Consider the following 14,229-nt stretch of genomic DNA (forward strand, 5'->3'; position numbering starts at 1 on the left):
TTCCTAAACTGCGCTTTAATTCAATGCAGGCACTTGAACCAGTTGAACTTGGGAGACACACTCTGCTCCCCAGTGCAAATACGGAACTCAGAGCAGAAGCTCAAGGATCAGACTTTTCTTTCATTTCCAGCAGTATGAATCGGGGGTCATGCCACTGAAGTCAATGGAGTTCACTATTATAACTTACTGGGAGCTTTATACCAGTGTAATAGAGACTGTGGGACAAATTCTAGTCTTGTTACTACATTAGCAATGTAACTGCTGTTAGTATTAAACAATTACTTTTACAAATTCAGGTTAGCTCTGGGATGGAATAGATAAGAGTTTACAGAATGTTAAATCAATAAAATATATAAATAAAATGATGAGAGGTTTCCAAAAAGCATCTAGAAAGACAGTGACCGAAACTTTTAGACATATTGTTTTGTTTTCTGTAGTTCAAGGGAATATGTATTTCAGCCCCCAAATTATTTTGATCTTGGTGGTATAAATGCTAAAGAGAAGGGTACATATAATGTGATTTGATTATCAGAGTTTTGGTGCTATTTAGCACCCAGGCGATCAGCCCAATTCTGCTCCCAATGAATCAAAGGAACTTCTGGCATTATAGGAGGAGCAGGATCAGCCTAACACACCGACGCCCCAAAAATGAACGCTTGCCACGTATTTCCAATGCATTGAAATATCTGTGGTTGCCGAGGAAAAGATTCCAGATCGATCGTCAGTCACGAACACAAAGTCCTTTCTAGATTCTCAGAAGCAAGACAAGAGTAAAAACGCCAGCCACAGTTGGCTGAAATCATCTTTGCCCAAGGTAAAGTGCAAAATCAATTAAGCATCAGAGAGATCCTCAGATCATAGAATATTCAGGGTTGGAAGGGACCTCAGAAGATCATCTAGTCCAACCCCCTGCTCAAAGCAGGACCAATCCCCAAACAGATTTTTGCCCCAGATTCTAAATGGCCCCCTCAAGGATTGAACTCACAATGCCGGGTTTAGCAGGCCAATGCCAAACCACTGAGCTATCCCTCCCCCCCAGAATGTTGAAAGGGACAAAAACTACAGTAATGGGGGCCATTAAAAGTACTTATGATAGAACTATACACACACACACACATTTTTAAAAAGTCTTTATTCATTTTCATTGCCTTTAAAAAAAAAAAAAAAAAACCACCCAAACCCATCAGTGCAACAATCCTCCGCCTCCCCCATCAGTAAGCAGTAATTTAAAATCAGGAAATACTGAGTGCTGGAGGCAATGGGTTAGCATTTTGCTATTTATTTCCTTCTGTCAAACTTTGAAAAAGTCCTCTGTATAAATTAAACAATGAAAAAAAATGTTATTTTCAATTCTATGTCATCATTACAGTTAACAGAATTCATAATAATGCATCTAAAATGTGGTATCCACAATATATCAGGTATACATTGGGGGGAGGAGGGGGAGGAGAGAAAAAAGAAATATATGACATTCTAGGCTTGTTAAAAGGATAATGGTCCCATATTTTTATTAACAGGTTAGCAAAACAAAATCCAATGGATTACAATATTTACATGTTATTTGAAAAATAAAGTAGTGATAAAAGCATGTCACAATCATTTATTTCATTTTTTTTTTTCTTTTTCGTTTTTGGTAACCATTACAAACACCCAATCCAGGTATGGAACTGTTTAAATACATTTGAAATGAGGCCAATTAAAAAAACAAATACAGACACAAAATGTGTATTTATACTTGTCCCTCTGCTGTGTTTTCCACACGATGCTCCCTCCCACCTCCAAAGAAACCCCCAAAAGATGAATCCTTAAAAGCAAAAACACCATGCTTTTCAAGTAGCACTTATTCCACAAATGCAACATTTTTGCCATCAATTTTATGTGAAGCTCTGTGGGATGCCGTCTTCTAACCAGCTTCCTGTCTTTTTCCCTCCCTCCCAATACATCCCCCCAAAAACAAAAAAACAAACAAAGAGACACATGCATTTCTAAAACTAGGTTTCAGTCAAGTACTTTCTACTTTTTGGAAAGAAACTCTTTTTTTGTTCACGGTCAGAACATACCATGGGCCTGGATTCTGCACTCCTTACTCAGGCTAAACTCCCATAGACTTCAGTGGGTGTTTCACCAAAGGGGAAAAAAATAAAAAAGAGTACAGGATCCTTCCCCATGGGTGTAGATTCCTATTTATTCTATGCTGCTCCCCTCATGCTAAGGAGGAGGGAAAAATAGCAACTCCCATCTTGACTCGAGTTAGATTCAAGCTCCATGTAGTATGTAACTATTTCACCTCCCCTTGCAAAAACCTGTGTTATCAGGAGACCCCCTCCCACCTCCCCACCGCACAAAAACAAAAAACCACACACCACATACAAAAAGGCAGCCAATCTTAACAAAAAGTTACTGGCGTGAGACTGATCAATGTTAATTTGACAAGCAACAGAATGGTTATGAGGACCTAAGTGGCTGGTCCGCAAGCTGCATAGCTGTGCCGTAAGTTTGGTTCTTTAGTTTAAATTTTTAAAAAAAGTTAAACTTCTTTGTTATTTCCATATGTTTTAAAAAAATTTGTTCGCAAGAACAAGTCTCCTTCCCCCCCCCCATTGAAAAAGAAATAATTTTACATGAGAAACTTAATTGTGCTGTATTTGTAACACCTCAGGCAGATAGAAAACAAACATGTGGCAAACAAAACCGCACAATCAGTCACATGAATCTATCAAACCCTAAAATTATAGTTGAATACTAACAAACAGCTTACCTGGAATAAAGGATGACAATTCACAAACAGTTATCTAGGAATTAAAGTCTCTCTCTCTTTTTTTTTTGTATTTTTTTTTTACTAAAATAATTAAAAAATCACAGTATTTTAAGAAATAAAACCCACACTGGGATTTTAAGCACAATTTGTTTTCCTTTCTTTAAAACTTCTTTTTTTTCTTCCTCCATTCACCATCTCAGCCAGCAGTCTCTACATTTAACCACAACGACAACAGGTAGTACTGACAAATGCAGAGATTTCCCTTGGTTAATTTTGAGGTACTAAGAAACAGGTGACTGTTTTATGCAAAGCAGTTTTTTTTTTAATCCTTTCTTTTCTTTTCTAAAGCAGTTGCATTCTGTCTGGAAAAGTGTAATGTATTAAAACTAGAAAAACGCACTGAAATTTGTGCGTCAAAAAGTTGTCCCCCCTTCTTCCACGCTCACGACGCTTCCGTTCTCAAACAATCCAAGTCTCCATTGCAAAGCACATTGTGTAATGTAGGAACCCGGGAAGTTGCTTCGTTAGTCCAAGATGAATGTAACTTCCCATTGTCAAAATCCAGAAGAAAAGATGCAGTGATGTAATGGAGCCACTTATTCCATCATTTAAATAACTTTAATATACACACACTCACACAGGTACCAGTGCTTTGAAAATAGATCATTCAGTCCTAAAAGCAGCTTTGTTTCTTCCTTCAGCCCACCCCCCACCCCTTTCATCACTGTTCAAGTAGGTTAATTAAAAATCACACCAAATGCTTATTCGTTTTTGGCCTCTGTGTTCTCTTGGAGAGATTTATCGGCAGCCACACCAAGGACTGCAGTTTCATTCTTGTGGGAAAAGTCCACCATTTCCTCACTGCTTTCCTTTTCTTCTGCTGAGGGTACCTTAACATCTTCCTCTGTGTTCTCCTTCGGCTGGTCATCCTCACTGATCCCTCGCTTACTTTCATTCAGGGCCCTGGAAATTCGAGCAACAGAAAGTGGAGAACTTTACAATGAGACCCACAAAGCCCTCCTTTACTTACTGCAGCAGGGAAAAACAACTCGCTTTTCCTCTAACGACATTCAGAGAGAATACAACTAGTCAAACCTCCAACATCTATTATGATACATATGCTTGCAACAGGACAAGTGACAGAATGAAACACTAATTTCTGTGTATTCACAGAGTTTGACATTTGGTACTTATTCATTATGGGCTGCTGAACATAAGGGCCAGGAACAATCCCAAATTTGATGTTTGACCTTTTCATTAGAGGTCACTGAAAGGTCACCCCCCTTCCCCTTTTCCCTTGTACTCATCATTTGTATTAGAATTGGTCCCAAAGTGTGCTAGGTCTGGGAGTGTGAAGACAGTCCATCCCTGAAGAGTGAACAATCTAAAAAGGCTAATGGTTTTTCAACCACTGAGGTGCCTTATGAGCTGCAATCTTTAAACTCGGTACACTCATCATTACGATTATAAAGCCCCACTGCAATAGGTGCTATCAAACACAGTGTAAGCACTTTAGGGCAGAGACTATCTAAATAGACATGATACAGGGTAAGAAAACGGAGGTGTTTGTTATCCCCAAAAGCAGGGTTATCATACGTCTAGGCAGAGTTTTCAAACAACTGGCAACGTCCGGGATTTTTGCAAAGCAGTCATGGCAGCTCAGAAAGAGCCCCAATTGGTCCATTTCCCTGCAGTCACAGCTGCTGGATCCCACCCACCCCAGGCCCTCAGCCCTGCGGCAAGGGGTCCTACAAGGAGGCGCTGATTGATGGCTGTCACTGCATCCTGGGTTTGCACCAGCCACCCTGGCAGGGAGCGACACTGCCTCTCACCTCCTGTGAGTATCCCTGCAAACACCCCCCAAATGCCCTACTAGTACACCCACCCTAGGTATCCCTTCTAGCACCCCCTGGTACACACACACAGCCTCAGTACCCCCCAAATGCCCCCTCCAGCACTCCCAACTGTCCCCCCCTCTTCAGCTCCCCCCCTCCCCCCAGCAGCGACCTCTTTTGGGGACCCTAAAATATGGTAACCCTACCCAAAAGATTGTCAGTCTAGCGATATACAAAAACTACATTAACACGTCTTCCAAGTGACAGCAATGTTGCAAGAACCCTCCATTTTGGAGTACATAAGGAGCATTTAAGAGATTTCAAGCAAAAATATTCTCAAAGGCAAACGAGTGTACCAAACCCCACCGCTGACTGCACCATCCACGTGCCACAGTGTGGACTGCTATTAATGAGTGCACAATTTAAAATCATTTGCTATTAACCTCAGAGTAGGACTTTTAGAAAGATGTCCTCTGCCTGAAGATTTCAAAACTTTTGTGCACATAATTTACCGTAAGTTTAATTAGGGTTACCATCCGTCCGGGTTTCCCCGGACATGTCCGGCTTTTTCAGCATTAAATGGCTGTCCGGGGGGGATTTCTAATCAAGTAGAAATGTCCGGGATTTCCCCCTTCCCCTCATGCAGAGTGCGGCTCGGCTGATTGGATGGCGGGGTCTGATTGAAAGCCGCTCGCAGCCACTGGGGCCTCTAGCAGCCAGAGTCCCTTCCCCTCCCCCGCAAAGCAGCACAGAACAGCGTTTGAGTCCACGTGGAGCCCGCAGCTCTCCCTCTGCCGGGTGAGTGGGGGAGCAGAGGCTACAGGGCGAGGAGGAGCAGGGCAGGCAGGGGCATAGAGGCTGCAGGAGCAGGGCAGGCAGGGGGTGCAGAGGCTGCAGGGGCGGGGGGTGCAGGGGCTGCAGGGTGAGTGGGGAGCAGGGGCACAAAGGCTGCAGGGGTCGGGGGGTGCAGAGGATGCAGGGTGAATGGGGAGCAGGGGGCACAGAGGCTGCAGGGATGGGGGGGGTGCAGAGCGAGGAGGAGCAGGGCAGGCAGGGGCATAGAGGCTGCAGGGGCAGGGGGTGCAGGGCAGGAGGGGGGGGTGCAGGGACTGCAGGGCGAGTGGGGAGCAGGGAAGCACTTAGCAACCCCCAATCAAGATCAGAGTGGGAGGGAGGAGGGGGAATGCGGGGTGCTCAAAGGAGGGGGCAGAGACTTTGGGGAAGGAGTTGGAGAAGGGGCGGGGTTGGGGCGGGACCAGGGGCAGGGTTGGGGCGGGGCCAGGGGCGGGACCAGGGCCCCGTGGAGTGTCCTCTTTTTTAAATGTTTGACTATGATAACCCTAGTTTAATATCAGTGTTCTAAGACAAAGAATAGAAAGGGAAACCAAAAGAGTGGAGCCCATGCGGAAAGTGCACAATGATTTGTAGGCATCTTCAATGCTGGCCTATGAGCTTGAAAATGGCAACAGTAGTATCCAGCTTCATTAGGTCAATGAAGTGGTGTTCAGATCAGGACTGGATTCTGAGGTCAGGTTAAAGGCCAATCTGGTTTCAGGATTCAAGTTTGGATTAGATGGCACTGTATTCCTGGAGCTGTTCACACAAAATTCTGAACCAAACTGGTGGAAGTTTCTGAAGATGCGCTGTGCTTGTGAGACTTCTGCCATCTTGGGCCATATCGCAAAGAGAGGTTCCTTCAAGCCTGGAATCTGATCCAGGCCTGGAGTCGCAAGGGAATACACTCACATCTGGAGTTTGAATCCAGCCACCCCATCCCCCCAATAATGGGGCAATAGAGTTGGACTGAGGTTTTGGTTCTGAACCATTCTGAGTACCATAGCCACCTTGGAATTATGGGTTCACTAGATACATAATGTTAAGCCCAGAAGGGACCATTATGATTGTCTAGTTTGACCTCCTTTATATCACAGACCAGAGAATTTCACACAATGACTCCTATGGTGACTTGCCAGAATTATTTGTTCACCTCCCTGTGTTTGCCTTTACTAGGCTTGGGGTGGGGAGAAACAAAAATCTACTGTTGCCTTCAGCTGTGATGAAAAGTAGTCTGTAAACAAACTTACATGCCATGTCTCAGTACGTGCCGTTCCCACTCAGAGCCCTCTGTAAATGACCTCCCACAAAACTCACATGGAAAACGCTTCTCAGGAGCACCACTGTCAGAGAACATCATGGAATCTGGGAAAGAGTAAAAGAAATGTCATTCACAGATTCATCCATGTTATGGCCAGAAGGGACAATTGCGATAAGCTCGTGTGGCCTCCTCCGCTATCCTTCTGAAAGGGTGTATGTGAGTGGAGGGGAATCCTTTAAAAAAAACTGGCTCAAACTCTCACCACACACTTTGCAGCTCAAGATTCCTGCTCCCCATCTTCAAAACATGTGATGAAGTTTGCCACCCACAGGTAGGTACATCCCCTTTCTCCACATTTCAGTGGCTAGAGAACACGCATATCTCCCTCAGAGTTCAAAATCAATTTTATGAGGGAAGCTTAATGTAGAACAGCTTGTAAGAAAGCAAATAAATAAAAGTCTAAATACATTTTTCAGTCACAAAGCAAATTTTGGGCTATGCAGTCTCATTATAGTAGGCATCTGATCCCCATATACAAGTCCCTCATGCCCATGTATATAATATCTCACGTGTAAAGCAGTACCTGATACCATTTTAGCCCACGAGAGCTTATGCCCAAATAAATTTGTTATTCTCTAAGGTGCCACAAGAACTCCTTGTTGTTTTTGCTGATACAGACTAACACGGCTACCACTGAACCCTGTTAATTGGATAGGTGTTTCCTCCCACCCTAATCTTTTACACAAAATGCCACTGCCCTGATCTGCAGAAGTGCAGAGCACCTACAACTTCAGCTGAAGTCAGGGGAGGCTGCGGACACTCAGCCCTTCATGAATGGCGCCAGCTTTAACAAAAGATGAAACCTTCACTCACAAATTAAGAAGATCGCCACACAAGTCATTAAAAAGAATTGCACGGACTATCTCGGTTGATTCTTTTCACTGGAAATGAGACAGCACCATCTGTTCAGAGCATTAATTCCTTAGCAGGGATTATCTTGAGCAAGAAATCAACAGAATGCCTTTCTGACTCCTCCTCAACTACATAATGAAAGAAAAGGGATTTTGCTTCGTTCCATTTTGATCTCTGCTCGTCTGGTTTCTTCACTTTAAAATTTAGTCCATTCAAGTTCAAGCTATGACTCAAAATTACCCACACACTCACTCCCATTCTCTGTGTGCGTGTTTGGTACGGATGTGTGTTGCGACGAGTTTGTAACCTTCATCAGTTGTTTAAATTGTAGAGGGAAGGTTCCTTTATGCAGCTTTTATCCTTTTCCCCTGGAAGGAGAACTGGCTTCAGATTTCATAGGATGCAGCACTTCATTATATGACTAAGCTCCATGGGGCCAGATCCTCAGCTGATGTGAATCAGCATGGAGTCAATGGCACCAGGCCAGTTTACACCAGTTGAGGCTCTGGCCCCTAAGCTTGGTCATACACACTTGTGTGTGTGGTGCAAATTTATAAGCACCACTATAAAACCTCATCTCTGCACCAGGATTAGTCTACCACCCTACTGAGGGTAAGAAGTTTTGGAGGCAATAGCTGCTCTTCTGTGCAAGAATGCACCTAGAGTACAGTAGCCAATGGGAAATTTATTCTGGGTCTGTGCAGAGGAGGTGCAGACAAATGCATTTTGTTGAACTGCATGAGGGGGATTTAGACTTGTAATTCCCATTAACATTAATGAGCGTTAGCTTAGGAACTCCTCCACCCTTTCGGAACAGATCATGTTCTCCTCTCCCACTCCCCAAGACTTCCTTGTCACTTTGGTTTTAAGGTCTGTGAATGTGGATGGCTCCCTGAATTACAAATCAAAGCAGTAAGGTCATCTCAGATCTACCAAGCTGGGTATATGCCACGGTTCCAAGGGAAAAAGGATATTTTGCATACACACGACACCTGACTGCCTTTGACGGCGTGTTATTTTGTGGGCATACATTGCTTGTTTGCCTCTGCATGAATCATTTCACCATCTGAGTTCTAAGATTAAAGGATAGAAGTTCACAGGGGCAGACTGTGCGTCTAGGACACTACTTCTAGCAAGGGGTGGCACGTCGCTGCTCTATCCCAGAAGCATCCCAGGAAAGGAACATCAGCCCTCCCTTCCCCCCTGTTGCTCCTGGGGGGAGGGGTTAATTCTCTACTGTCCTACACCAAGTTATTCCTTTCCCCCAGCCCCGCACACAACAGCTTATCTGTGCTGAGATGTTGTACCTGGGCTCCATCCATTCTTTGCCACCCTTCACCCATCTTCTTCAGGGAGCAATATGTGGTTGCACTCCTGCACGCGTGGATCCTGTGGTTCCAGTAGCCCACATAAGGATGTGACAGGGATTCTTACTCCCCTGTGCTGACTTGTAGGCCAAGTCACAACCTAGCTCATGGCGAGTCACTGACTCGAGTGGGGCGGTGGTGTAGTGAAAACTGGGGTAAAATTACAGGCGGTCACTTCAAATTTTAGGGGATTTTCCTGGTCCTGCTTGCAGGCTATGGGGGCTTTATAGGGAAGCATGAGATTTGGGCCTAACAGCAGTCAGTCTACAGACAGCGAGGCTACCGTAAGATGGGGAGAGTTGTGCCTCTTTGTTTTAGGGAGCAGCCTGCTTTCTCTCTCTGTGTGTTTTTGGGTTCTTGTGTGTAACTGTTCTAAATTCTAAGAAATAAAAATAGTGTTATACTACAAACTTCCAGCAAGAGCACTTATGGTTTTTTCTAACTTCTCTCTGTGTGGGAGCTGGGCAAAATTTCATTCATGGTACTTACAGGTGAAAGAGGCCTCTTATGCAAAGTCCAGTCCCTGGCACGAGATGTAGAGTAAAATTTTCAAAAATGCCTAGTGACATAGGAGACTAAGTCTCACTGAAAGTCAATGGAACTTGGACTTTTAAAGTGCCTAATGTTATTTTGAAAATTGGACAAAGGCACTTTTGAAAATTTTACCCACAGTGCCTCTCACAGACTATGTATGTACCATGTCAGATATGAAATGGATACTATTGCAGCTGATACTAGCTAAAAGGGAGAGAAGAGAGGTCATTTCCTAAAGAGGAATCAGCGAAGAATGGCAGGTAAATAAAATCCTCAAAAAAGTATGATTTATGGACCCATTGTTTGATCAAACATGGATTATTTTTAGCCACTCACAGATGCAGAGACCCAGCTGCAAGTGAAAAAAAATACATATGAAATGGTGAAATACTCTCCATGTTATAACCAGTGTCTTTGGGAAATGTAGATATTTCTACTGTCCCTGATGATTAAAACCCCAATCCAGAAAGTTCTAATCTTGTATTTGCATAACAAAAAGCATCCAGAGATTTAAGTATCCTGAAAACAAGTTAAAATAAATGTTTTACTGTGTTGGTCTACGTAAGAAGTTAATAGGTCTGCTGCAGCTGCAAGTTAGGGGATGTGTCCTATAGCTATAGCAGTATAGGCAGATACTTTCAGCCCTGCAGCTGAAACCCACGGTTGAACTGACAGGACTAATTATATTGACACTAACTTACACTTTTACCTTTACAGATGCCATATTTCTGAGTATTTGTGGAAAAGACATCCCTTCTGCTGATTTTTTAATTTCTCTAGGGCCACCAACAAAGATCTCACAGAACATTTTTTCGATAAGAGCTATGTAGTTTCTTATCCAACACTCCTCCCCCTCATTCAGGGCCATCCCTAGGGGGCTGCGGGGTTCAGGCCTGAAGTGATGTCACTTCTGGGACCGACCGCGCTGGGAGTAGGTAGGGGAGGCCGTGTCCCCACAAACAGCCGGCCTGGCCCTGCCCACACTCCGCCCCCCCAGGGCCCCACTTCGGCATCGCCACTGGCCTTGAGGGGGCTGGGCCACGCCGACTGCCTTCCCGGGGCTGGGGAGGCTGCAGCAGCACCACACGCTCTCCATCGAGTGGAAGGGGCAGGGCTGGGGATAGTCTCCCCCGGCCAGCGGTTCACCCACCGCCCATGTGGGGCCAGCTAATTGCGCTGGCCTGTGGGGCCCCCCCAAAGCATGGGGCCCAGAGCAGTCGCCCCGATTCACTGTCCCCTAGGGATGGGTCTGCCCTCATTAAAAAAAAAAAAAAAAAAGCTTTGGATGAGTTCTCGCTGAGCACAAGAAACTGTTAAGAAGCGATGTCCTAACTACTGATTGTGCCATGACACTAAAATAGCTAACATGTTGAGATTTCAGTGGAATGAAAGACATAACCTAAACCCGCATTCTGTTCTATACGCTGCCTGTGAGACAACAGCAATACGTTTAAAAAACTTCAAGGAGGTGGGTATTTTCCCTTCTGAAATCCCTTTTGAACGCAATTTTGAATTCTTTTTAAGTTCACAAAAAAAAGTTTACAGTATTCCTTTAGCTGGATGTGTAGAGAAATTGGTAACCTGCCAGTCAGCAGCATGATGGGACGTGGGAACTGGACGGCACAGGGAACTGGTAATGGCATTCACCTTTGAGTTCAAAATGAACCCTGGCTAGCGGTGGCTGCCATTTATGTCTGGTTGATAGAAATATAGGGTGGGTTCTGAGAATACACAGAGTACTTCAGTTCCTGGGGCTATTGGTCTGGCAAATTACATAAGCACTAAATCGACTTAGAAATATTAAAGGAAAAAGCCCAGTATTATGGATAGAAGATTTCTCTTTCGTATTCCCTCCCCTACTAATGTTGGTTAAATTACCAGGATCAGCAGCTGCAGAAAAGAATAATGTCATTCTCCTTCTGATAAGCGCTTTAGGAACAGAGTGTGCTACTGAGTAAAACAGACTAGGACTGCACAGAAGAGCTGGCCAGAAAATGGAAAAATCAATTCCCAAGAAAATTTCTCATTTTAAAACAAAAGAGTTTTCCCGAACCAGGACGAAGCATTAAAACAGTGAGAATTTTCAGAGGAAGGGTTGAGAACAATTCTGTTTTGGGAGAATGAATATGGAATTTTCTGCCTGCCTGCCAAGAAGGCTCTTGCGAATTTCATTTGTGGAACTGATAAGAGCCTTCTAACTTGCTTGCCCAAGAGGCGGAGAGCTAGGACATTTGTCTTCTCCTCCAGCTCTGGGAGCTAGAGAAGCAGAGAGTTGGGGTACTCAGCCACTCCAGCCCCAGAGCTGGGGCAGAGAGAGAAGAGGCTGAGGGTGTACTGCCTTGGCACCCTGTAGCGAGGTGGTGGGACACCCCACAGCCCCGCTGAGAGCTGAACCTCCCCTAATCCCAACGTGGGCGGAGCCACCGGGTCCAGCGCCCGCCCCTCGAAGGTCACGGCCCCGACCCGGAAGTATAAAAGCCCGCCTGCAGAGCTCAGTGGAGCTCAGACCGGTGGAGAGAGCAGACGTCCGTGGCCGAGCTCCCGCTTGGAAAATAGCCACAGGCCGCGACCGGCCTGCTGACTCACTGGGCTGGTCGAGCCTACCTCTCACCTGGTACCCCGAGGACTGGCCAAGCCTGCCCCGTGCCCGGTACCCCGAGGAGGACTGGCCAAGCCTGCCCCGTGCCCGGTACCCCGAGGAGGACTGGCCAAGCCTGCCCCGTGCCAGCTACCCTGAGGAAGAGCCGAGCCTGCCCTCCGCTACCTACCCAGAGGAGCCAATGCTGGTGGAGAGCACCGACGACACTAGTACGGCCCAGGTACCCTACGAGGGGGAGTGTGGAAGTAGCCCGGGGGCAGCCAACCCCAGTCTGGCTGCTGCACTGCCAGAGCCGATGTCAGTGTGTTGCAGCCAGGATCCCCACTGCCAGCAGCGAGTTTCCGTCGCTGCTAGGGCCCCGGGCTGGGACGCAATGGAGTGGGAGGGCCTGCGTCCCCCCTGCCACCCACTCCTTGGGTGGCAGACTCCCCCTGTTTCCCCTGGCCTAGAGAGGCTGGGTACCAGATTGACTATTTGTTTGCTGCCCCGCCCTGACCTAGGGCCTGGGCTGTCCCAAACTGACCCAGACCCTGTTACAAGGCCTGGGCCACTGATTGACTATTTGCTTGCTGCCCGCCCTGACTTGGGGCCTGGGTTGCTATAGACTTTGCCTTGGCCCTTGCTTAAGGGCCTGGGTTTCGGACCTCTTGACTCAGCCCCTGCTTATGGGCCTGAGCCCCTAACTGTGTGCCTGTTGTCCCAGACTGCCGCCGGACCAGAGCGAGGCGGTGGGACACCCCACAGCCCCGCTGAGGGCCGAACCTCGGCCCAAACCCACTACACACCTCTTTTGGGAAAGGTTTTGTCAATTTCACTGGCAGAAAATGTGAAAAATTTCAGTTTCAGGTTGCCTAGCTCTAACTGCACAGCCCTTGTAATCTGAAATTGACAGGTGATTCGGGCCCTGATTCAGCCGCGCACTTAACCAAGTGCCCAGCTTTAAGCAAGTGAATTGTCTGATTGCAACCAATGGGAGTACTCACATCCTAAAGGTTAGACGTATCCTTAAGTATGTGGCTGAACTGGAGTCTTAATAGGTAATGTGCTTCCAAAATGGAGCACTTTGTTATTCTTGCTTCAAAGCTTCCAGCCAGCCTGAATCTAAAAAGGGCTCCGCCGGACGGTCGAAACAACAGACTGGACTTCTACATAGATTGCTTCCGCTAACGTGCAAAGGCTGAAATTGTGGAAAAGCAACATCACTTGCCCCATAACCTCAGCCATGCTGAACACAACGCCATCTACAGCCTCAGAAACAACTCTGACATCATAAATCAAAAAGGCTGACAAAGGAGGTGCTGTCGTCATCATGAATAAATTGGAATATGACCAAGAGGCTGCTAGACAGCTCTCTAACACCACATTCTACAGGCCATTATCCTCTGATCCCACTGAGGATTACCTAAAGAAACTACACCATCTGCTAAAAAAACTCCCTGACAAAGCACAGGAACAAATCTGTACAGACATATGCCTAGAACCCTGACCAGGGGTATTCTATTTGCTACCCAAGATCCATAAACCTGGAAATCCTGGACGCCCCATCATCTCAGGCATTGGCACCCTAACATCAGGCTTGTCTGGTTATGTGGACTCTCTCCTCAGGCCCTATGCTACCAGCACTCCCAGCTATCTTCGAGACACCACTGACTTCCTGAGGAAACTACAATCCATCGGTGATCTTCCAGAAAACACCATTCTGGCCACTATGGATGTAGAAGCCCTCTACACCAGTATTCCACACAAAGATGGACTACAAGCTATCAGGAACAGTATCCCCGATAATGTTACAGCTAACCTGGTGGCTGAACTTTGTGACTTTGTCCTCACCCACAACTATTTCACATTTGGGGACAATATATACCTTCAAGTCAGCGGCACTGCTATGGGTACCCGCATGGTCCCACAGTATGCCAAAATTTTTATGGCTGACTTAGAACAACACTTCCTTAGCTCTCATGCCCTAACGCCCCTACTCTACTTGCGCTACATTGATGACATCTTCATCATCTGGACCCATGGAAAAGAAGACCTTGAGGAATTCCACCATGATTTCAATAATTTCCATCCCACCATGAACCTCAGCCTAGATCAATCCACACAAGCGGTCCATTTCCTGGACACTACTG

General features: G+C 46.0%; 1 protein-coding gene across 6 annotated transcripts in view; it reads right to left on the reverse strand.

Annotated features, from left to right (window-relative positions):
- Positions 1 to 1,247: 1,247 nt before the first annotated feature.
- Positions 1,248 to 14,229, reverse strand: part of ZNF462 (zinc finger protein 462) — a 116,821-nt gene continuing 103,839 nt past the window's right edge. For all 6 annotated transcript variants that reach the window (XM_054031669.1, XM_054031671.1, XM_054031670.1 and 3 more), the window contains 2 exons: positions 6,678 to 6,792; positions 1,248 to 3,721 (listed from right to left, as the gene is read on the reverse strand). In XM_054031669.1, the coding sequence (XP_053887644.1) occupies positions 3,520 to 3,721; positions 6,678 to 6,792 (317 nt within the window). In that variant the 3' untranslated portion in view covers positions 1,248 to 3,519. The remainder of the gene's footprint in view (positions 3,722 to 6,677; positions 6,793 to 14,229) is intronic.

The sequence above is a fragment of the Malaclemys terrapin genome, chromosome 6 (genome assembly GCF_027887155.1).
Source record: "Malaclemys terrapin pileata isolate rMalTer1 chromosome 6, rMalTer1.hap1, whole genome shotgun sequence".
Classification (NCBI taxonomy): domain Eukaryota; kingdom Metazoa; phylum Chordata; order Testudines; family Emydidae; genus Malaclemys; species Malaclemys terrapin.